At 36.2% G+C, this 26,381-nt stretch overlaps 1 protein-coding gene across 6 annotated transcripts in view; it reads left to right on the forward strand.

Moving 5' to 3' along the window:
• The window catches only part of chd6 (chromodomain helicase DNA binding protein 6), a 93,240-nt gene that overhangs the window by 4,870 nt on the left and 61,989 nt on the right, over positions 1-26,381 (forward strand). For all 6 annotated transcript variants that reach the window (XM_005469710.4, XM_025907159.1, XM_025907160.1 and 3 more), the window contains exon 2: positions 16,777-16,826. In XM_005469710.4, coding sequence (XP_005469767.1) covers positions 16,797-16,826 — 30 coding nt within the window. In that variant the 5' untranslated portion in view covers positions 16,777-16,796. The remainder of the gene's footprint in view (positions 1-16,776; positions 16,827-26,381) is intronic.

Below are 26,381 nucleotides of genomic sequence, written 5' to 3' on the forward strand. Positions count from 1 at the left end.
CAAGAATATGTATGTGTGTATATATATATATATATATATATGTTCAGGAAATATTATGGTTGTTTAGCTGAGCACATACTTCATTAGCCTGGACCTGTAGTTAAAGGGAAGAAAAAAAAAAAATAGGCGTGCCACAGCCGAGTACCAGCAGCCCAGAGGTGTATGTTTTTTGTTTTGTTTTTTTTGTCATTTTTTTCATTTTTGCATTAACTGGCTTGACAAAGACTAAGACTCCAGGCAGAGATTACCGGTATCACAACAATGGTTATCGCTCTTCTCTGTTAAGCCAGGCTTTCTGCTTCAGGATCTGCACAAGTTCACATTAAAAAGGGGCATTTCTCTTGTGCACACAAATGATCCTTATGAGTGTCGCCTACTCCAATCACATGTGATCAGTTCATGATGATAAAATGGTGAATCTAAGAAGTCTAAATCTGTAAACTATAAAGAACACAGTGAACATAACAATAGAATGCAAAACTGTTACAGTTAACAGTACAATTACATTAAGGCTGCTGAAAATCCTTAACCTTGGAATATAACATTCAGTACGCTCTGTGTTTATTTCTAACATAAAAGCTGTACTTTAGATATCTGAAACTGTAAACTGAATTCATTTAAAGTTTAATAATTATTATTATTAATCTGCTGACTATTAGCAGATTAAAGTAAAATTAATTTTATTGATACAATATGCATTCTTACTGTGTGTTCTTTGTTTTGTAGCACCAATTCTAGCAATATAAAAGTGGCTTGACAGCAGGTTAGAATCAAATATAAAAATATTTATACATTTTCCATATCACCAAATACATGCACATTCCAAATGACAATATGATAAACAGTTTGAGCTGCTCTAACTTTACAGCTTGGCTTTTTTTTTGTGATTTTAGTAAGTTATAGCTTAAGAAGTCTAAGAAGTTTGGAAAGAAAAGCATCTAGACTTCTTTAGACGCTTTTTTCCCAAGCTCCTTAGACTAAGATTACCTGGATGACTGAGAATCTTCACAGACATACAGCTTAAGAACTTCCACATATAAAATGTATTTGCCCCGCAAACAAACTGAATTGCACTTAAAACATGGTATACATAAAAGAATCAGTAAAAATGTGGTGCATCTAGTCAATTATTAAACCGAAACTCTGGAGATAACCTGCTCTGGTTATTTGTTCAGCATAAGTTACCATGGTGATATAGCAAGGTTAAAAGAGAGTCTCCTTTGTGACACACAAAACTCAGACTTTAAGTTTGTCATTGCTATCCATTAATCTTGCTTCATAGTACGCTCCTCAGATCTGGCTCACAATAAAAACAGTTAGATGTTTATGAAATGAAAAATATGACAATGATGGCACAAAATGTTTATCTGCTGAAATCCTGTATCAATAATGAAATACTCACTTTTAAAACTATTATCAGTTTCCAAAGGGAATATGGTTAACAGAGGTGATGTAACACAGTAGCAAAAAACATTCTCTTCTTCTAACTTTTATGAAGTGTTGCTGACCTCAAATTCAAAATTATGATGCATTTTCAGAAATGTTTCTCAGTTAGAACATTTGATATGTCTTTGAGCTGTTATCTATTAAATATCGGGTTTAAATAATTTATAAGTCATTGTATTATGTTTTTTTATTTGTATTTATTTAAACTTATTTAAACTTTAAATGTATTTATTTTAACAGTACACATTTATTTATTTAAACAGTACTGTTTAACCTGTTTAAATTTTATTTAAACTGTATCAAGTTCTGTGAAATGGTGATTATAAGAGCTTTGGTACTGGAATAAACTTAGAGTTGGTGCAGATACACAGTCATTGGTCACTTCATTAGGCACAAACTCCACCTTGGAACTAATATTGTGGCATTACTGCAGTGAAATTAAAACATGTAGTGTCAGAAAAAATTTTCTTTTGTGTTACTGATCTCACCAACACAACTCTCTATCTAACATATAATTTAATACAATTTATGCAGTTTCTTAATAATTATATTTTGGTAGCAGGTTTTGTTTTCAAGCTCAGCCTGAACAGTAAACAACTAATTATAATTTTTTTTTTAAAGGTGGTTTGACTTATAAAGGAAAAAAACATACAATTTCAAATGCCCTTCTGTCATACTGTATGGATGTCTGTTGATGTTAGTCAAACTCCAGCTGTAGAAAGCAACTTTCTTCCCTTTATTTGCATGAAGAGTTATGTTAACGCCAACCCTGGCCTTGGGTATTCATCCTGTGTGCTGTTAAACCATAGATGATATAAAAGATGGAAGTTGCTTTTAAACCCAGAAGCAAAGACATGTGTCTAAAACTCCATTCCTCGAGGGCTGGTGTCCTGAAACTTTTACATGTGTCCCTACTGCAACACATCTGAATAAAATTCATCCGTTTGATTCATGTTAAAGCAGCTCATAAGTGAATGACCATGGTTGAATACAAGTACTTTTAGAAGTATGTTTTTCCCAACACATTTACTTACATTTATTTCAGTTTACTTGAGTAGGGTAAGGGGTTGCCACCTCAGCATGCAGTCAAGTTCTATAGAGTTCTGCTTATGACCTACTAATTTTATTCAGGTGTGTTACAGTAGGGACATAACGTTACAAGCTAACGTCATGCCAGCTAACATTAGAAACTAGGGTCCTAAAACTTTTAAACTGTTTTCCCTCTGATCAACAGTTTGATTACATTCTCACATCACAAGAGTTTATTTGCTAAATGCGAGTCTCCCCACTTGTGTTACTGAAAAAATTTCAGTAACACACGTGAATAGCAGCGAACTGGAGCTTACAGCAGCGCTTACTGATGAAAATACGGATATCCTCAACCATTTACCAACATGTCAGTGTGTCAATATCAAAATGTAATAAAAATCAGGAAAATACCTGAGCAGTGACTGTGGCCCACTTGATCCAGTGATTACAGTTCCAGGCAAAGTCCAGTCACTTGGGTTTGTTACCCATCTTGCCACAAAATACTGATAAGCATTCAAACTTTTGTAGGCCTTCATATCTCGTCCAATATAATGTGTGTTATTGTTAATAACATAATGATATAAATCTTGTGGTGTGAAGTCAGGAATAATGCCAAGGTTACATTCCACAACATCAGTAAACTCAGTCGGGGGGTATAGGTTAACATTCATCTTTGGCCCTCCCTCATCAAGTTTCTCCACATAACGATTTAGAAGCTTGTCATGAAAGTGTTTTACTTCATTTGAGAGAATATATACATTTGTTTGTTTACTCACAGCTACCATAGTTTATCTCATCTACATAATGTTTAGTAGGTTTTTCATTATTTTTCAGGATTATTGCACGTCCAAAATGGTCGACAAGTTAAAGTCACGTGGTAAGCGATCACATGTCTGCAAAACATTGATAGAGGTCTAATGGAAATTGGCTTTCTGTCCTGAACATTGTGAGCAAGTTCATGGTCTCAGTCACTCACTTTGGGTCCTGTTGAATTTTAAAAAGTCAGTATTATAAATCTGTGTTTCAGCAAGGAGGATTATCTGGGGTATGTTCATTGGCTAAAAACTTGTGATTGACAAGCGGTTTGACATTCGGAAGTGCCGCCGTCTTCTCACATCTGGTTTTATAAAGCGCCGACACGGACGTGGTAAAAATGTTCATCGCTCATTGTTTTCTTTAGTCAAAATGGGTGGCGTCAAAGTAACAAAGTCCATCTTTCTACTGTTTTTGGTTTAAAATATACATATAATGTAATTACTTTTGTACTTAAACATCAAGTATAACAAACAACATCTTCCTTACAACTGAAATTGCAGTTCATAGAAAGAAAATTTGGATAATGTCCGGATATGTAAACCTTATACAATGCAAGATTCATGTGAAACCTACAATCTCTTACTATAAATGATCTTGTTTAATAAACATATACTTTTAAATGCTGGTTTAACAAAAATGTAACCAACATTCAGTATTTTAATGTACATGCTCTGTTTAGGAGATTCATTGTCAATTCTCTATACTTAAAAATAACTTTAAATAACTTTGATGTTGACTAATCTGAGAAAATAATCTTTCAAACAGTACATTTTGCGATATTGTCATGAACACATTTGTCATTAAACTTAAAAAAAACAAACAAAAAAACAAAACATACACTGACCTCTTTCTTGACAGGAACATCGTCGCTGCCTCACATATAGTTTTCAGTACTTTTCTATCAGCATCAGCACAGTTCACAATGTGCAGCTGAATTTTGAGCAACTTGTAACATTTTTTACTTCTTTTGCTGAAGAAAGTCACATGAAAGTAATCCAGTTGTGCTGCAGCAAAGGCATTGGAAACTTTTATTGTGACATTTGAAACTCTTTTTTTTTTTTTTCCAGCTGGCAGTCCTATGTCCATGTTACTCTACAGACTGTGTTATCTGTGATCCACTGTTTTGCCCAGTGGTTTTGCTGCATTCTGCATTTTGCACATTGTTGTTATGGTGGAATCGTATACCAGTAATACATGCAAAAAGGCTTTTAGTGTATTATTATTTAAGATAAGATAAGATAACTCTTTATTGTCATTGCACAATCATACATAGTACAATAGTACAATGAAATTGGAAAACTGTCCTACGTCGGCACTACATGTAACACAACACGACACGACACGATACGACACAACACAACACAAACAACACAACCAACACAACACAGTATAATAACTTAGTAATAAAAAAGAAGAATAAGTGTATTTGTATTGCACACTGTTATTATTGCACATTAATTATTATTGCACCTTGTTATAAATATAAATATTATTATTATTACTGTTTTTACCGTTGTGTTTATTAGTGTTTATTTGTAACTTTTCCACATGAAAAATGTTAATGTGTAATATGAATTTCGGGTGCAAGGTCTACCATGGAATTTAGTAAGAGAGGAAAGCATCAGTGAAAAAAATGACTCTTAATCTTTGGAGGAAATCAGCTTTTCAGAAGAACTTTTGGTTGATCATTTGCATGTACTATGTTGGCACGTAAAAGGAAAAATGCAAGGATGTCAAGTAATTTAAAACATTTCGATTGTAATACACATTACATGGTTCTGTGTGTTGTATCTAATCTCCTTAAAGAAGTGTTCCACATTGAGGCATATGGTGCTGTCAGATATCTTTGTTGCACTCTGTGATGTTTACAGTAAACCTGTATTGATGGTTTACTACTCAGTTGAACCGTTTAAATTAAACCAACCATAAAATTGATCAGCTGTCCACAGTTTGTAGTCACTGCTTTAGTCATAACATGTTCCTTATTAAAGAGTTTTAAAGCTTATGATTATAAATATTATGTTATTATAGTTATGAAGAAATGACAGGATAAGTTAGATTTCTTCATTATGTTCAGCTTTCTCCTGGTGTGCTTATTTATTGTTGTTTAAGGGGCAGTTTATGTGCTAGTGTTTCAGTTTATCACTTCTGTGGATGGAGACAGAAGAAATTAGATTTAAACTGATCAACTGATTGTACGATATGCATCTCAGTTAGTGTGAGTCAGCTCCTCAGAGGAAATGCAACACTGTCTTCTCTCGATTTTTCCACTTTGCATTTTGCATTTGGGTGAGAAGGCAGCTATGCATTCACATAAGAGTTTGGTGTAGCATTAAAATTATGGTGATGGTAATCATGGTGAAATCTGTTCAGCTGTTAAAGCATCCATATGAGAAATTCCAATGTATTGGTAGTGGAAGTTGGATTTTGATTTATTTACGTCATTATGTCTCATCATAACTGAATTAACAAGAGCATATATTTAAATTGTCAAGTATATTATGATTTTTTTTTTTTTTGAAAAATGTTTGTTAAACTAGCATCAGTTAGCATCAGTTTTTATGTCGACTTATGTGAGCTGATATGAAAACTTTTATTAAAAGACAATGTAGAAAAAGATGATTGAGGAATTTCAGAGTACACATCACAGGGTATAAACAGGGATAAATAATACCAATAAAAATAGAGGAATACACATTGATTATATGCCTGTAATACAATACTCAGGTCTTCAGTGTAAAATGCTGTAAGTTAGTGAGCGGTTGTATGGTCATGTCGTTCACTGGGTGGAGAAGGTAGGCGGGATTCACTTGTGACCTTAAATATAGCACACAATGGTGCGCTCTGATGTGTGGCTCATGTCAGTGCCACAACACTATAGCAGATTAGGTAGGCTGGATTCTTGGCACAAGGAAAGATGAAAACTGTGTCATCAGCATCAGCAGCAGGGTTTGAGATTTAGAGGTGATAAGTAATTAACCGAGAAAGATGAATCTAAACAGGGCTCCCTCTGACACCATTGTCCGCTGCTTTGTTTGTTCCCTCGTGGAAGCGTCGAACAGCTGAAGCAGAGATGGAGTGAGGAGGAGCTGTGTTCCATTTTTAAGGCGCGCTCCGCTCTTTGTGCAAGCTAGCACACACACACACGTTTGGGAAAACGGGGCTGAAATTTGGTTCTGATTTAGCACAGCCGGCTGCTCCTCTTCATCCCTCTAGCGAGTTGTCTCCTGATGATTCTCAGACTCAGCAACAGTATGGCTCTTCTGCTCTTTTGTGCAAGGGCAAGTGACTGAGTGAAGGGAATAAGGTCACTGAAAAGAGAACGGGTCTCTCCACTGAGATGGCCTGGTAGGATTTCTGTCTGTTGCTTCCGAATAAGTCTGCCCTAACACCCACTTTTTAAGGTTGTAAAATGAAAATCCTAGAGGCGTTTCATTATAGAAATAATTTCACAGGTAAAACTGATACTGGAAAAAGAGTAGTTACTGAGTGGGAGGAGGAAAAAAAATCTATTGTCTTTTGTTGATTAATTTCTCAGTTAATGTTTGGCTTGGAAAATTGATTAAATTTGACTTACAATTTCTAAAAGCTAAAGGAGACGTTTTTACAGTGGCATGAAATGTAAACTTTTTTTTGTCATATTTGGTTAAAAATGACTTAAAATAAAGTAATTACATTAGAGTTTGGACAAAAATTATTATATATCATTTTTAATATATAATTTCTATATTTTAATATTTGCATTTTCATAGAGAACACAGGCGCACAGACATACAGACAGCTATTGGACTTATACACCCATACACAGACACACTCACATTCACCCTGCATCAGTACTAAATAGAAACACATTGAGACAATCGCTCATGTCCACGCTACACTCACATGGAACCTAGATTTCCAATTTTTTTTAAAATTATTTTATGTTTCCTATAAATGAACAGAGTCTTCACTCTTGGCCTTAACAGTGTAAGTTAGTCTCCCCAGAAGAGTAACAATGGGACTATTTTCAAACATAGTCCTGTGATCCAGATATTCGAGGAACAGAGTTTGGCAATGTTTAAATGTCTAGTTGACTCGTTGAGCACATCCCTAATTGTTAAATCTAGTGTTAAGTTGATTATATCAGTGAAAGTCTGGTTGAAATGGTTGAAACCAATATCTGAATATTAATAAGGGATGTCTCAAGCCAATTCAAAGGATTGGTGTCAGGTAAACGGCTAGGTTGTGCGCTGAATTAATTTTACTGTGTAAAAAAGTGAAAATGTATTTTCATATTGTCAGATATTGGATATCCTGTGCATCTGTTGACCGATAACATTCAGGCTTTGGTTAACTTGGTGTAACTTCATGACAGGCCAAAATAAAACTTGCTTGTTGTTGAGTTGTTGCATGCTGTCTTATGCTAAAGACCATGGAATCGGCTCACAGATTGTCTTAGTCTGCCCTGCATTAAACTCAAAGGAAACCAAAATGACTTGTGAGAAAATAGACATAAAACAACAACATACTAAGTAATCTTGAGGCAAAATGCTGCAGTAAGTCCGTACCAAGTCTTTCTCCTGTCTTTTATTTAGTCGACCCCTCAGTAAGTCTAAGAACAGAAATTTCTTGTAATATAAAAGTTGTGTCACCTAATTTATCTCATTAGCCTACAGTTGACTTTAGCCATTTTACATATATAAAAAAGAAAAATTATAAAGAATAAAAACAAAAACACCAGGTCAATGTTATAACTTTTTTTCTTTTCAGCATTCATCTTGTAAGGCCATTGGGTAATATTTTCATTGAAAAATTTTTAAACATGCTTTGATTTAGTGTCCAATGTGTGACCCTTTACTTTCTTTATCTGAATCAGTATGACTCAGATAAACATGAAAAAAATGAAATGTTGGCAGTCTGGTTTCTGGTGTTTATTTATCATTATTTAGTAATGCTCCTGCACAATCGTTAATTAACGTTTAAATAAATTATGTCTATATATAATACACACTTGATACAGATCATAACATTTGAAATAGGGCTGGGCGATACGACCCAAAATTCATATCTCGATATTCTTTAGCTGGATGGTGATATACGATATATATCTCGATATTTTTTTAAAGCCATAAAGTAAAAACAAAAAGAGTTTTTAGTCAAAGCTGTGTCCCAGATCTGACACAGGCACTTTTATTAACATACAGCGTAGATGTACATGAAAAAAATTACTTAGAAATGAATTATCAGCATTTATTAAATAATAATGCTCCATAAATAAAATTAAACAATGTTGTTTTTGTGCAAAACAAAAAGCTCACGATTGTGCAGTCAAAATGTAAACTAAAAGACGCCGAGCATAATAACAAAGACAGATTTCGCAGCTGCTCTTTTCCCAAGTTCTACTGCGTGACTGAGAGCCTTGTGTTTGAAATCCACTTCGTAACCTTGAAAGGATTTTAGGCCGTGCAGCCCCTGTGTGTGGGGCTGCATGGTGTCAACGCATTAGCGCAGTTAGCTCGTTAACGTGTTGACGCCGTCCAGCCCCACGCACGGGGCGAGCCGCGGTAACTCGTTAATGGAGATTTGCGATATTAACGCTACCAGCACTAAAATAGTAATCTCCAGATGTTTTCTTCTTACCGACCAGCTCCTCTTTGATAGCTGCCGTGTCCATCTTGTCGTTGCCTGCAGGTGAAGCGATGGGGGAGGGGGAGTTGTGTTCAGTGAAGGAGAGAGGCGAAGCGGAGTAATGTTGTGTAGAGAAAAAGTGGACGAAAGAGAGGCAAACTTGCGGCTCCACAAGTATAATTATAATGTACCATATACTATATCGATATAAACGATATTGTCACATCTCATTCTCGTATAAAAATATATCGATATATTTAAAAACTCGATATATCGCCCAGTCCTAATTTGAAAGTTTAAAATCAAAGCCCTACCAGTATGCACAAACTATAATATACTTCCTATGTTGTAACTGCCATCTGTAAAAAGGAAAAAACTGTTGATACACAAGCCTGGACTATTAAATACCTAGGGTGTTTCAACTTGTTCTGATTTTATATTTTTAGTCAACAGATGTTATATAGTAAGTGGCATATTATGACGATATTGTAACAATGCAGCTCTGTCTGGGTCGAGACATTTTTCCATGCAAGTGTTTTTTTGTGTTTTTTGCATTTCAAATGCAGTCTTTGTTGTTCACATACCCTGTGGTGTGCTTGCGAGTGTGTGCATGCATGTGCGCTTGTTTTTGTTTGCATATGAGTTCTGTCACATAAGGCTGCAAAATGAGTGAGCAGTAGAGGGTTGTTTGATATTTGGAAACGGCATGCTCTTGCATCAATATTCATGGGTGACAGGTGTGCAGGGATAAAGGAATGTACCACAGAAGTTTTTAAAAAAGGAAAAGCCTCCACAAGATGTCTTTTTGACTTCCATTTAACTTGTTTCATTTTTATTTCTTTTTTGGGCAGTCTTTCAACTAAAACAAGAAATTTACACCTCCTTTACATTGCTGTTTCCCGTTTTCATGCACTTTTCTGTCATCTGTGATTATCTAAGCACGCACATACATCTCTGCACTCATTTCTTAGTTATTTGTAATGTTGAGGAAGTTGTTTCTGTTCTGTCACATGCAGTAAGATCTGGATATGTGCAATGAATGCGTAGCTTAACTTGGAATGTATTGAATCTTTCAGAAGATAAAACGCTTTGGTTAAATTTGATGTCGTGCCAGTGTATCTACCATGACATCATCTTTGTCTTTTTACTGAAGTTGTGATTTTTACTCTATGGAGTGACAGTGTTATAAAACTGACTCTCATCGAAATAAAGTGTTACTGAAGCTGTTTAACTCACTAAAGGATTTGCTATATTGAAATGGTTGAAACGTCATCAGTGATTCAGTATTTGCATTTTCTCCACATATAAGCACACTGACAATTGTGAGATCAAATATGATTCACAGGTCTCATTTCCAAGTGGTTAACTTGATCATAAAATAGTCCTTATTTTCAAATGCTTTGGAAAAAGCAATGACATTAAACTACATGTGGTTTTTAAAATAATACTTTAGTTAATAAAACAATAGTTTTCTTTATGCTATTTGACTTAAATATGATTATAGCAGGCCCAATGCTGCAACCTTCTAGAGTCTAATTTTCCTTCATAAAATCTGGGACTACAATGCCCAGCAGACACATTTGCATACGGTTCATATCAGCACTTAAAGGTGTTAGATGCATATTAATTTACCATTTTGATAGTTGAAGGTATTTGTCCATTGGTGAGACAAATGGGTATACATTCTACATCCCCCCTTTTTTAAGTCATAATCATTAGCACTAATATCATGGAACTAGGATGACCTGGGGACCTCTGGTAAGTTGTAATAATTGCAGAGGTCATTTGTGGTCATTTGCCTTTTGCAACTCTGCCATGTCTTCAGTCTGCAAAGTAAAAATTCCACAGCAAATTACCGGCCACACTCCACAGAAAACAGAGATCCCAGGATAAGTCCTGTGCAAATCAGTATTTCAATGGCCTTTTTGTCCTTTTAAATTTTTTTTTTTTAACCTTTCTTCTTTCTTTTCTCCTAAAGACTTGCGGAGACTGTGTTGGCAATTATAAAATTAGGAGCATTACACAGCACAGTTCAGAGAAGGAGCACATTCATTGAAATCTATCAGGAATAACATGAATTACAACATTCGTTAGGGAACAATTTGAAATGTTTCAACAGGATCCACACTTATTATGTGTCAGCCTAAATATGTCAGTAAATTTGAGGAAAAAATGAAAGAAAAAAGAAAACTAGTCACCGATAAACCTAAAAAACACAATAGCTTACAAACTGAGTGGCTCCAGCTTTTGTGTATTACATTTAAGAATAACCCTGACTTTGCATCAAGTCAAGATAAAACTAGATTTAGGCCAACATACTTGCAGTTTTATCAGTATAATGCAGTACTTGTATTTACAGAAAGGTTTTTTGCACCAAAAATAACCGAGTCCCATGTGGCAGAGACGTGTGCTCTCGACACACTTAAGTCATATCTATACTATGGACTGTGTGCAGGAGATAATGTAATCTCGCCTGTATCATCGAGCTGCTAGAGTGGAGGAAAATTAAACTCTTGACAGTGGTAGTTTATATTTTTATAATTTTACCTAAACTGCTTATATATGCAAATATTGTCATTTATAGCAATGAGAGAGGAAGTCATGAGGTATGCTGTATTTTCCTGTTTTCATACTGCTTCACTTTCCCTCTGTGTTCACTCAGTCCATGCCCCCTTGTGACCCGTCTTCCCACGTGACAGACATAACGCATCACACAAGCCCTACATTTCAGATTTCACTGTCTGCTTACTCCAGTGTTAGTGTCTCAGGCAAGTGCTTTGGGGCACTCTAAGGATTATTAGGATGTTTGAGTCACGTTTATCGATGTGTTTCTTCTGTATTTCAGTCCATCAGCATTGGTGGTAATGTGACAGCTGTAGACTTGCTGTATTTTTTATTTTTTTATCAGCTGACAAAAAAGTAATTGGTTGTCATTTCTCAAGAAAAATGGTTATAATAAATCAGAAACCTTGAGGTTCAGGCCTCTTTGTCAAACATATCCAGATATTTGGATCCTTGGATGTCCAGTCTTCTAGGTGTGCGATGGGCATTTTAAAACACCATAGATATCTTTATTAATAGCTACATGTAGCATATCTGTAAGGGGCATCCAAAACTAATCTTTCTTTTACTTTGCATTATATGCTGTACTGATCTTTATGACAGGTGCACTGCAAAAATTAAGTGCCTCAATAATCACAGACCGTCTTCTTCACTTGCAATTAAACCATCGAATTAACAGAAAATATGGTGTGTTGTTTTAAGGATTAAGTGTCACACTTTTAAAACAGTGGGGAGTCTGAACTTCTTCTGCAGATACTGCAGTTATCCTTAATGGTACAGTGAGGCGGGTGCTGGGAGTACCTGACTGTTTCTCCTGCTGCAGAGTAGTGCACCACAGATGCCATTTTATCATCAGAGTGTTAAGCAGCAAAAGGTGGATTTTGCTGAATGTCATGTACACTGTTCAAAATATGAGGAGCACCTGCTCTTTCTGAAAAGCACAGTGAAGCTGGTTACAGGCAATTGATATCACCTGTACTAAATCGGCTTTTTTCTTTCCAGCAAAAGGCAATAGGATGTTAAAAGAATGAAATCATAACTGAGTAGCTGGGGAAAAAGGCATTTACTGCACTGATTATCTTTTAAGTTAGTCCAAACGTCTATTGGCACCTTCAGTCTTTAACTGACCAGTTTTTTTTTGTTGTTTTTTTCCCCCTGTTAATCTGGTCCATTGCCAGAAAAGAAACCCAGGAACAAACATCTTTAAAATGCTATTAATTTAAAATCAGCAATATTCCTCATAACGCAGCTGTTGTAAATCACTGCATCAGTTGTTTGTTTTCTGTCCTTCTTGGCCATCATTCTTTCTTTTCTTTAAAAAAACAAAACAAACTGATTCAGGAATGTGGAGAAAATGTGTTTGGGAGATATTGTAGAGAAATCAGCATACTCTTCTTTTCCACTGAAAGACTTGAATGGAAGGAACTGCATACTGTAACATAAGGCACAAGGTAGTCTTTTTCTTTTCTTTTAGTCATTTCTATTGCACTGGTGCTGTGTACACCTTTTTTGAGTTGGACACCCAAGTGTACTGTGCTCCTGTTTAGTTTTATGGTTATGTTGATGTAGAGGACTGGCAGTTTCCATTTAAACCAGGTTTTACTGCTGTGTTTGCATATCGCAAAAAATACCATGGATAGCTTTGCACTGTTTTAAACTCATAAATATGCACTGAGCAATCCTTTGCCATGTGTTTATATTGATCATTGTTGTGCTCAGAGGTGAATGAGCTGAGGAGAGTTCTGATGTTATGTATAAATGAAACGAAGTTACATTAAGGCCATGCCTCATATTTTTTCACAACAAGGAACTGGGGATCCAGTGCAGATTTCTGTTGTTCCCTAATTTGAAAGCATCAGATCTGTCTTTTGTAGCAGCTGACCAAAACCTGGGGCCTGTGTATGGTAGGTCTCATTCCACTACTTTGAATCATTAAACTGGATCCCTTTACAGTTGGTGCTGTTGAAGGCTTTTGGGACTTTTCTGAGTCCCAAAATTATCTTTTTAAAACTATGGCTTTCAGCAGAGTGCAGACCATCCAGGTTGTATTAGTCTATAAGTGCTTGAAAAATATCAATGTAACTTAGAGAATGTAAATCTCAATAGAGTGTGAAAAAACAAAACAAAACATGTATCCCACAATAATTTGAGTCCAATTCTGCTTCATCAGCTGGCTCATTTCTTTTTCATATTTATTTCATTTTTTTCTGCTAAATTAGCATAGTGGTGAAGCCTTAAGCCATATTCAATCTCTAGTATAACCGTAACACTAAACCTTTTAGTTTATTGGGTAATCCTGTTCACTATGTTTTGTAATAACTTAACAGTTTTGGCTTTAAGGTAGTAAGGTAAGAGCCTGTCTGAGCCATTTGTCATACAACCGGGGACATCCAATTGACTAATTATAACTGAGTGATTTCACTGTAGGCTGTATAATTTAGTTGTTGATTTGTATTGGAAGACTGACAGATTCATAGTTGTCCCCACAACTGAAATATAAACCTCGAGTTTGCACCTGTTAAAATGAGGTATATAAACAGTAGATGTTCAGTCTGATTTCCTGAACCCTGAGGGATTTAAAAAGGAAAAAATTAAACTTCTTTTAGTTTACATTTGTGTTTAGTTGATCCTTTTTTATTGCCTCTTGCTTTTGACATCTAATGGTTCTGCATAGAATACAAATTTGAAGCCACTGTGTCCTGGTTGCCTTTAAGGTGTGCAGGTGCTCGTTCAGGCCTGTAGAGACACATTTGTGTCTTTAGATGTTAAAGAGATCTAAATTGTCATTACTGTTAACTTGATTTTAGCTATTCTTCCTATCTGTTGCATGCAGCAAGTTCCCCCCCCCCCCCCATTATGATTATGATGCTGCAGTTGATTTGATGTTCTAGCATAGGCAATAGTGGTATGGATGGTATGAAACATCAAAACATAAATGAAAAAGAAAATTGAAACTTAGATTATTTAAAATTCTGCCTCATGATATACATATATTATTATTTATGTGTAATCTGTCCTTTTAAAATGAGGACTGCTTCAAAGTGGACTACAGATAACTGTAATAATCTGCTTTATATATGTATGGTATATGGTAAATGTGCAGTTCTTAAAGTTTCAGTTTGTCACATGTTGAGTGCAGTGCAGCAATCTTCAGTGCGTACTGGTGAGTTAATGCTTTCTCTGATGATGAAAAGGGTCTTACGTTCATGCAATTGCAAAGAGCACATTGGCTCAGGCAGACTCAAGAGTGAGTCACTCAGAATTGGTTGCCGCAAACAAGCTTGTACTTATGAGGAAAATAGATGTTGAAAGGATGACGATATAGAAACATCCAGATAGAGAATTGGATACCAAAATGATCTGGTAATGTTGACATTGTCCATTCATGTAATGTTAGAACAGCTGGATATTAAAGCTTTTAGGTAGCCTGTTTCCTGTGTCACACATCATGACTGGTGATCATGGATATCCTTGTGTTTGTTATGACTTAATGTGCAAAGTCAATATCTCAGTTGTATCCGGTTACGGACCTTTACTGCCTATGATGTTATTTCAACTTTAATTATTTTGGTGCCCTCATAATGAAGATACCAGTTAGCATGTTAACCATTTGTTAATAAAATGTTGCAGTCCCAGCACAGTATTTCCTTAGAATCAAGTGTGTTTAATGAAGTGGACAGAGGCTTCTGTTTAACATGCTACACAGACAAACTGCAGATTTTCAACAAAATGAAACTACTCAAAAGATATGCAGCTGTACTCGTGGGGATTTTGAAAGAGTTGCAGTGATGCTTTTTCAAAGGCAAGAAGTTGAATAAGTTGTATTATCTTTGGTCCTGTCCACCTCCACTTCTTTGCTATACACAAACCCCCGTGGCAATGCTGCTGCACAGGTTTGTAGAAACAGAGACAGAAGTAGTGCACAGTGGCCTGAAAATGATCTGTTCAAGTTATTCTGAAATTACTTCATACTATCATTTCTGCACTTTGTCAGTGCAGGCTCTGAGTCTCAGTGAAAGCTGGGAGCACACAATGTTACTCTCCAACTTCTGTTCTGCAGCGTTTCCATCATCTTTTTTTTCCCTGTGTTGTTGAAAATGTGATTCACAGTCATATAATATTACAGCAGACATATAATGCATCATATAGATGCTATCTTGACACTCCTGATTATGGGAGTGCAGTCAATAAAGGTAATTCAAAATGTGGCATTTTAGATGTGAATCACAAACTGAACTCTGTTCTGGTTAAATATAATAATATTGTATTGTACCATACAATTAATAAACACAAGGCAGATTTAAAACACTTGCCTCTGTGCTCTGCCATGTATGGTAAAAGAATCAAAATACATGAGAAAATCATGAGAAAAGCATCAAGATTTTATACTTTGTGGGTGATCTATCAAATTATTAAACACTTCTGTCTTTAACATCTTGTAAGTACAACCCGGTACAGAATTAGAGGCAAAAAAGAGAAATGTTGTCAACCGTACTTGACCTTTTAGTAAAATAATTAGGTTCTGTCATCACCAAGACAGGTACAATGAAACATTTTCATCCTCTGCTTTGTACGCTGTTTTAATGTACAGAACAAACCTTTGTCTTGTTTGGGCTTCTCTTACTTTGGTAACTGTGTGTGTGTGTGTGTGTGTGTGTGTGTGTGTGTGTGTGTGTGTGTGTGTGGGTGGAGTATAACATGAAGTTTGTGGAGCTTCTTTAGTGACCTGTACAAATTTCTGCTTAAACTGAGACAATATTAACTTAGTCTCAGATAAAACTGCACTTTAAAGTTATCAAGCAATACCGCAGCAGTCGATACGTGAAATTCATACAGTCCATATAGTTTTTAGGTGTAACATTTTTTTCTTTTCTTTCAACTTAAACTGTAAGGGAAAAGTCAGTTAAAGAACTTATTCTATTTACTGTTGTACTGAAGCAAGTGTCCTTTAGTAAGGCAGTAGTTCAGTGGCTGACTCTCTAATTAACTTGGAAGAAGGATGCTGCAAGAAAACATTTGTCTCAGATTTTCTTCTTATAAGGGTGTGCTCACTACTTACTGTACCTTTATATACAGTTGTATAAGAGTTAAATGCACATACATGTGTAGTTCTTTGGGAGATTTTAGTGCTTTCTACTTTGATTACAATTATGTAAGATTAAATCCAGTATGTAGTGTTTTCTTTGATTTGAAAAATCTTTATTTTCTTTTTATATTGTAGCTCTACTAATTACAGATGTCGGAAATTTCTATTTTTTTTGTAATGTGTGCTTTTATGGAAGTAATTTGATTTATGATCTTTTCTGTTAACAGATGCTGTGAAGGGATAGAAGATGAAAATACTCAAGAAGGACAAGCAGCAGGTTTGTGTTATTACCATGCATGCACACAAGAAAAGTAGGCCATTTATAAAAGCCTTTATACACAGCTGCTTTGATACTGGATAAAACATGATTATAAATGTAATTTTGGAAACACTCTTGAGTAGATTCATCATGTAAATCTTTGACATTTATTCACTTAACTCGCTTAACATCTCCCAGGGTAAGTTTGTTACTGTTGACATGCATTGTTGGAGGCTGCTGGTTTACAGAATGCTGACACGATAAATGCTGTCGTCTCTGAACAATATAAGTACTGAACTGACCCCAACACTTCTCTCTTGCCACAGTTCATCATTGTAGTGAGCAAGATCATTATTTCCAGTGTAAAGAGTGCACTGACGTGTAGCAACAATTTTACACTGCAGGAAAACAAAACAGTTAATTTGTGCATTTCTGATTCACAATTCTGCAATAGATGGATGGATGGATAGATAGATAGATAGATAGATTATTAATGAACAGAGCCTTTGTTAGATTTTATTCAACTGCTCTGGTTGAGCAGGTAGAGCGGATTGTCCTCAAATCGGAAGATCAATGGTCAGAGGGCTGTGTTTTGAACTTTTCTTTGGCAACCTTAGTCGCTGTTCCTCTTCACCTTTTTGACAACTTTTTTTTATTTGATTACCCTTAAAGGTTCACACCATGGCAAAAAAGTACAGTGTATATAGCATTTAAAATGAAAAGAATCCTACATTGCAACAGCTTGTTTTTAATGTCCTGGAAATTATGTGTCAGTACATCTGATTCACAATGACTGCATTGTTGCTCACTGTGGAGTCATTTGCAATATGAGGTTATATGATGAGTTTGTTTAATGTGAAACTGATTGATTGTATCCATAACAAAAGTCTTACCAAGTCTCCGATAGCAGAGGTTTTGAGGTTGAAACTGTACTCTTCAGTACTCTGTGCTCCATCCTCTACATTAAGTCATCTGAAAAACTTGTTTTGCCATTTTGTGTCAAACCTTCTTGTTCATGCGGTTGTAGAAATGTCCTGTATTTTAGTATTACTTTGGTGCTTTTAGATGTTGGCTTGCGCTTTGTAATATTCAGGAGTCAAGCTGAGCAGAGTGATGAGTCAGAGTTTTTGTAGTGAGAGGTGACACAGCAGTCTCTCAGCTGGGCATATGAGGCTATCATACTGCAGTAACAGCGTGCCAGCACTGTCATAACAGCAGAACGTGATCCTTCAGTCATTATGATCATTATTTGCTGCTTTTATCTTCCTCAGTAATGAATTTAAGAAATAGGTAAAATTGGTAATAGGTAAAAACTGGTGGAAAATGATGTCATACCAGGTGATTTTTATCCTGCATAATAGTAAATAAAATTTTAATAAAACAAGAAAAATAGACAGTATGAACCTAAATATTATAACTAAGAGAAATACATGGGTACCTCCAAAGTCTCATATATTGAACTTTCTATTCAACAAAGGGCAAATCTGTACAAATATAGCTGACCTGACAACTTTGCACTTGTACTGTCAAATTTCCAGCTCTCAGGGTGGCAGTGTGTGAGCATGAAGAGACTTCCCCTAAGTTCAGTGTGGCTGTAATACATAGAGACGCGGTGACACTGACATCTATGATTTGAGATTCCATATAAGTTTTGACTCTTTTTTGCAAGACATTCATTTCATTGAAAATGTTTATTTTTACAGGCATACAGAATGATAAACATAATGATTACTGAGGAAAAAAATACAAATATTTTTTTGAAAATCATTTTTGTGAAGTAAGGAAAATTCCTCAAGCAGTTTATGACAAAACTGAAACTTCAAGACAAACTTGAAGGTGACTTTTTTCATTGTTTTTTGACTGTGTAAACAATCTCTCACTTTGAATGCACCAGGGTTCTCTTGGAAAAGAAAATTATAAATTTGATGGTTTACTTCCAAAAAAAGTCTGCTGCCAAAATGAGCTTGTTATTGATGGTAAACTTCAGCTAGCAGCAGTCTTCTATCACTGGCTGGTGAGTCACTACTGGCTTAGATGTGAAAGTACTGCAGTTTTATGATAATGTCTCTTAAAAACAAACAAACAACCTTTTATTCATTAATGTTTATTCATATAATACTGCACAAATTAGAATATGTGCATATATCTATACATAAACACAAAAAATTCCACAGTTCTAACATTTCTGTCTTACAAATAACAAAAAACCCCTCAATTTAAGATACAATTTTTCCCAGTTTAGTCCAGCGTGAAAAGAAACAAAAACAACAATAAGAAGAAATCAAAGAGGAAAAAAATACAGAAGATAGCTGAAGGCCTGTATTTCTTTTGTCAACCATTTCCTGACAAATCTATTTTGAGCTGTAGTCTTGGAGGATTTTTTTTCCCCATATTAAGGTTTCCTTTAGCCAATATCTCCTGTGTATTTTACTAGGAAGTTTTGGTTTCATCCAAGAAGCTATTAAAACAAAAAATAAGAGCAGAGTTCTTAACAGCTATATCAGTTTTCCATCTCTTATATTGAATGTATGCCGTTAATCTAAAATCTGTTTAATCTCTTCTTGAACATATTTCCAGAAATGCATTTCTGTACAAATAATTCTAATGTATTCATTCTGGTGGAAATTGTTCTACCTGGTATGGTAATCCAGTAAATACCTTGCCAAATTATTTTGTGTTGAGTGAAACTTGTTGAAATAAACATATTTTGTGTTCTAACACTGTGTCCTCAACCTGAGTCCTCTCACACAGGATACAGCCTTGTTAACTCAGATTTGTCTTGGTTAAGCTAGTTTAAGGTCATCTTATCTGCTAACTCCAGAGATACAGAAGTTTTCTCTTTTTACCCTCTGATTCAGGTGTTGTTGTATTGGTGCAGTGGCCGTGTTAATTAGTCTGTTTATCTGACTTGTGTATAATCATTTGTAGTGGCATGAACAGGCTGAGGGCCTTTATCAATATCAGGTAAAGTGAAGTTACGGTATCTGTGCTTGGTCTGTAATATTGTTTGTGAATATTTGGGTGCAGCCAAACAATTCCTTGTCTACACTGGCACACTAAATCACGTTTAAGATAACAAAACATGTCAGCAGCAGAATTGGTATGAAAGGGAAAGAGCTTCATCCTTAAATAATTTAGTTTCTGTTTTAGGCAGTGTGCAATCTTACTTAAGGCTTACATCAGTTTGTTTACATGAGAAAGGTGATGAGATTTTCACTGTCGCAGTGATGGTGTGTCTGGCATCTTTCAAGTGGCCATCAACTTGTCTGGTTATCTCCCTGCCACATCTTGAAACCACAGTGATAATGTCATCACACCACAGTGATGTGGAGGAAACTAATGTCTGTGTGGAAATGTTTGTACAAGGCTGCTGCACCATGTTGGAAAAATGATAACAAAAGTGAGATAATGTTGATTGTTCAAAAAGAGATAGCAGGGAAATCTTTTTGTGTAGTGAGGGTAGAGCTCGCTTGTAGGAGCAGGACAGATGGTAGGCGTGCCGAATTTATGTTTTTAAGTCTTTAAAAACGGATTCGTCCAGCTGGTAACAATTCTCTTAACAACAAAAAATACTCTGTGTGTTTATGTCTCCTTTGAGGTGACTGTTTTGCCAGCTACTAAATCCTGTGTAACTACAGTTTGGTCCGTAGATTTTTGGACAATAACCCCGTGTCTTTCATTGTAGCTTTTCCTTTGTACACCAGCAGATTTTGATAGATAGATTTTAAACAGTCTAGACTGGTTAAAGTGCGCACTTTCAGATTTAATTCAAGGGGTTGACAAAAGTATTGCATAAACTGTTTAGAAATTCCAGCCCTTTTTATACATAGTCTCCCATTTTCAGGGGGCCAAAAGTTGGAAAGATGGGAGAGTTGTTTCATGGGCAAGTGAAGCCTATTCCTTCATTATTCCATAACAAACAAATTGATTCCAAGTGCTGACTTGCTTTTGGTAAGAGGTGTTGATGTAGTTGGAGGATGCCATCAATAGTCTTGGAACTTGACTACCGATCAGACAGATTTAAAACAACCAAAAAAAACTTGAGGAATGGCCAAATCAACAATGTTGTACGTACTTAAAAACAAGTCACTCACCATCACAGGAACAACAAATCGGCCCCATAGACCAATTCAATTTTTTTTAATATACTGCCAAATCACAACAGCAGTTGCCCCAAGGCACTTTACTGTAAGGTAAGGTAAAGACCCTACAATAATACAAAGAAAACAGAGAAAACCCAAGCAAGCTTTGGTGACAGTGGAAAAGATAAACTCCCTTTTAACAGGAAGAAACCTCCAGCAGAACCAGACTCAGGGAGGGGTGGTCATCTGCTGCCACTGGTTGGGGGTAAGTGGATGAAGACAGGACAAAAACACGCTGTTGAAGAGAGCCAGAGATTAATAATAGCTCATAATTAGATGCAGAGAGGTGTATAAACATAGTGAGTGAAAAAGTTGACTGAAGAAAAAGCACTGACTGCATCATGAGACTCCCCCAGCAGCCTAGACCTAGACCTAGACCACTGAAGATAACAAAAGTGGATGATCACACAAATTCTTTCGTTGGTTAAGTAAAACTTCTTTCACAACATCTGCCAAGAACACTCATGACAAGGTAGGCATTTCATTGTCAAGGTCTACAATCAAGAGGCGCTTTCATGAATGTAAACACAGAGGGTTTATGACAAGCGGCAAATCACTGGTTACACTCAGCAGCAAGAAGACCATATAATCTAAAAAAAAGATTTTGTCCAGTTCTGGAAATAACTCTTTGGACAAAGATTGAGATGAACTTGCATCAGAATGATGGGAAAAGTATGGAGAATGAATATGAGCTGGAGACGAAACTATTGTATTGTAACCAGAATTCTCATGTGACTGCTGATAGAGGTAGTAGTACGAATTTTGAAGTTTACAGGACTATACACTCTGCTCAGATTCAGCCAAATGCTGCCAAACTGATAGGACAGTGCTTCACAGAGCAAATGGGTAATGACCCAAAGCATACTGACAAAGCCAAACCGTTTTAGATTTTAGGCAATTGCTGACTGCAAGATATTTTCATCTAAGTATTAAAAATGGAGGACTATGTGTGGCTGCAATTCTAAAGCACTTAATGTAATATTATTGTGAAACAACTGGCATTAAAGCTGAAAGTCTACACCTCAGTCACACATTGGTTGTTTTATTTAAAATAACTGTGGTAGTGTAAAGCTACAATAAATGTTGCCTTGTCCAAAATCCTATGGAGCTAACTGTACTTTACTTGGTCATTTTCTGGGTATTTGCCACAGTTAGGGCTTTAATTGACATGGCAGATAGAACTATGGTGATGGTGTAATGCTGGATAGTTTGGGAAATTTTCCCTGTTTAAAATAATGCTGAACGTTGTTTATCCAGAATAATATGTTTGATTTGAATTCATCTTTTTGTAGCTGTTTTCATTTTTAGTTATCACATTTGAGGAAAATTACTTTTTTTACCTTTAGAATTTGCAGAGAGCTCAAATGCTAGATTTAATGAAGAAAATCTGCCTCCAGCTGAAGTAATTAAAAAGCAGTACAAAACAGCATGAAGTTTAACTTCCTTTAACCGGTTACTTTCAGTATGAATCAATCTATGCATTGCTATAAATGGGCAGAAAATACCTTTCTCAAAATCTTACTTTTTAGTAGTTGTGCAATTTAATAGTTTAATTAATAATTAAACAAATTTATAACACCTCTATTTGTGTCAGTGCATAAAAGATGATGATTTGTATCTGTGATGGCACCATTCCAGCTTTAGTTCCTCTTTATCTGACAAGTGTATTTAACTCGCTTTTGGTTAATTTTGTTTTGTTTTGGATTTTAATGTCTGTTTTCTGCCTCTGTAAAGCACTTTGTGATTTTTATCTTGAAAGGTGCTATATAAATAAAATTTTACTTACTTACTTTACTTAAAGAGAACTATTCTGTTTGCTGAAGCTTGATTTTAATTTTTTCTTTTTTTTCTTTCACCATCACAATCCATGAATCAGCAAGTGTATGAAACTGTGATATCTGCACTTCAAGGTAAAGCAAAGAAAGGACTGAATTCTTTTCTGTCTGTGAGGCCTAGATTCAGTCACTTTGATCATTTTTGTACTTTCCCAAGCAGCTGAAACATCCGTCTGTGGCCCTCCATCCTCCTCCGCCTCCTTCCATCTTTATTTATTTATTTAGTTTTATAGGGAGTAACAAGAATGTGGCTGTCCTCTAAGCTGGAGTTCCCTTCCTTTAGCCTTTTGGTGGAGTCTCCTTTCTTTATTCTTTTTCTAAGTTTCTTCATTTGCTGAAAGCACATTTTTCTACTCTCACAGAAACGCTACACATGACAGTTTTTCTTGGTTCAGAACAGACCTTTGGGGTCTGACTAAACACCTAAGCGTTATCGCGTTCGATATAGTAAAGGCATCAAACCTGTATTACTTTAGTTGATAGAAGTCATTTACATGGATGTTATTTAGAATTTCTCTCTATTTAGAAGTTCTAAGTAGTTAAAAACTGTAAAGATAAACTAAATGTATGTGCTAAAGCAGAAAGTTTTCTATGTAGAAAAAAAATCTGTGTGGGTAGAGTTTATATAATCAAGTGTCTTAAAACTCCATTAGGGTGTGTAAGGAAGACCAAAATGCCACTGAACCTAAAACGGGATATGTAGTTACACGCTCATATTTCCAACATGTAGTCTGGCATCACCAGACTACAAAGTTAAAGTAGTCAAAAATCTTTTAGTATAGTTTTAAGTTCAAGGGCATGCTAACAGTGGACAGAAGCCATATGCCTCTTAATGCAGCTGGATACACCTGTAACCAGTTCTTATGCCTTCAAACCAATTACATGTCTACGTTTTAGTAAAAATAATTGTATTTCGATTGAGTATCTTCATTGTTCGAATCTTTAGCATTATATATCAATCAGTATTATTGATTGTATCACTTTTTGAAATATAGTATCAGTGCTGTGCTGATAGTCTAAATTTATGTTTACTCACTGATTTTTGTGATTGTGCAGTGAGGTTTGTACATGAAAGAAGACACACCCATACTGACTTAAACAACACTATATGTTTTTTGAAAATGAATGGCAAAGTAATAGTCAACTCCCTCTCTACTGGATCTCATATCTAAGATGGACTTCAATTCCACAGCTGTGTATCCTTGATTAGCTCTGCAGAAGCACATGAACAGGTTTTCACCTGCTGTAGGTTCAGGTCAGAGTGGCCCAGCAGCTTGCACTGGCATTACTGTCACCAGCTGCAATCTGCGACAGTGGACTTGAAGTGTCTCTGGGGATGAGAGGCAAGTTAACGGTATTCAGCATGGCTGCGACTGCGACCTGGTCATCCAGGTGGTGGGGGAAACAAGATAGGAAGGCGTGGGGCTAGCGGTTTAGCATGGACTGAGCTGGAGAACGATTGAAATAATTTTTTGAACTACTATTGAACAATACTGTGCAAACATTTTAGATGCAGTCAATGCTTAGAATAGCTGCTATATTTATTCTGCATCATGACGTCAACAAGGAGTTGACGGAACCCGGATCTCCACGTTGTTTTTAAAGGCATCTTTCATTTTACTGCCATAAACTTTTTCCACATTGTTCATACGTCGAACCTTTCACGAAGATGAGCAGTGGTGAAAGAGTGCTTAGCCTAGCCTGAGTGTTTGTCACATTTACCAGTTTTGCCTGTTGTTCCATCTTTGAAAGGAAGCAGGAGCATTGATGAGACTGCAGTACTCGTGGTCTATATTCGTGACAGAGAGATAGATGTGTGTGTGTGTGTGTGTGTGCGTGTGTGTGTGTGTTTGTGTGAGTCTGTGTCTGTGTTGCTTGTTTGCGGGGCAGTATTATTGATTCATAGGCCGTGTGATTGCAGCCTCCCTCAGCTGTGTTTGGTTGGTTTTACTGGACAGGCAGAGGCTGCTACACTGCAGCACGTCACTGGAGGCTGTGTGTGTGTGTTTGTATGAGGACAGTGAGAGACGGTGTGTAAAGAGAAAGACCGTGTATTTTTTATGCATGTAGTCATCCTTGTAAGCACATTGAACCGTGAAGATGCGTGTGTGAATGAGTGTGTGGTGGTGTGTGTCTAAAACGGGCTGTTGTAAGTCATGTATGTCCATGTAGTCAGTCATGTAAGCACATTGAGCCATGGAGTGCCAGTGTGGGAGTGAGGAAGACAGTTAATGTCTGTGTGCACGCCTGTGTAGTCAGTCATGTAAGCACATTCAACCATGACGCGATGCCATGATGCTGTGTGCGTGTGTGTACGCGTGTGTGTTGGGGGGAGGGCTACTGTTGCTATGTTGTTGTGGAGATGGATGGCAGCGGCTCAGGTCATTACTGAGCCTGGGTTAGCTTAGCAGCTAATTTTAGCTTCTAGGTTACCCATAACTGCGTCTGAGCTTTTTTCTATATGAAGAGGCACATGGAGCGAGCTGAGCGTGGAAGTATTTTCAGTGATTACATGCCTCAGATCATCTGAGGTTAGAGGTGTGAGTGACATGTAAACAAAGCTCCTGATTCTTCTGAGCCTCAAACCTGATGAGAATGTGTTACAGGTCTAATCCTCACATGATGCTTTGCGTTTCCCTGCATCTATTTATTCATTTTTGATCTAACAAGGGATTTTATTAAACAAGTGAATAATGAAGTACACAGAAGACAAAATAAGTTGGATCTTAACTTGGATCTTGTTTCTTGTGTTTTAATTCAACTGATTATAAAAATCTTTCCTCTTTTAACCCCAGTCTTTGTTCAACTGAGAACTCTCACTTGTGTAACTAACAGTTTGCCTGTTATAACAATTTGATTTAAAACAAAGTTTTTCCCAAGTGTAAGAACAGTTTTTAACAGCTTTAAACATTTTTCTACATGATTATGAGGTTTTTGCTTAGTGGCAGGTTGACTTTCCTGCCATCGAATGTAATTCATACACATTGTTTCAGAGAAACTTGGGTAATTGAGCTCAGCATTCATGCAGGCCATGAATTTGCATTAACCTACCTGCAGTTGCTGCCCATCTCTTAGCTGCTTTGCAAAGCACTCCACCGAACCTTGTTTCCTGTGCTGCACTTACAGATTTGCAAATTTGTGTGTCAGCAGCACAACACTATTATGATTAATCTGATAAAGGTTTAATGCTTTCTGTTCTTATACACATTTACACAGTGTATGAGGTGTATGAGGAGTGAAATACTATATAAATACTAATGTGCATATATAAACAGTCTGTGGTCTGTATTTCTTTTTTGTTAATACAGTACTGAGTGTGAAAGGAGCTATTTGAAAATGACATTTGCTACAGAGTGATCACATAAGATGGCTATCACTGATTTGTAGGATTTTTAGGTCATTACAATTTCAAAGCAGACACATTAGCTTTAAGTTTAATGACTTCAAAATAATGCGACTATCTTCCTTGTGTACATGCAGTTTCACTGAAGTAACGAGTGCTCTGCACAGGAAACTTTTATTTATTTATTTATTTATTTATTGGGTGTAGTTTAGTTAATAGAGATGTGCTTGCTTTGTGATATGGTCGTTGTTTC

Source organism: Oreochromis niloticus, linkage group LG5 (assembly GCF_001858045.2).
Source record: "Oreochromis niloticus isolate F11D_XX linkage group LG5, O_niloticus_UMD_NMBU, whole genome shotgun sequence".
NCBI classification, from domain to species: domain Eukaryota; kingdom Metazoa; phylum Chordata; class Actinopteri; order Cichliformes; family Cichlidae; genus Oreochromis; species Oreochromis niloticus.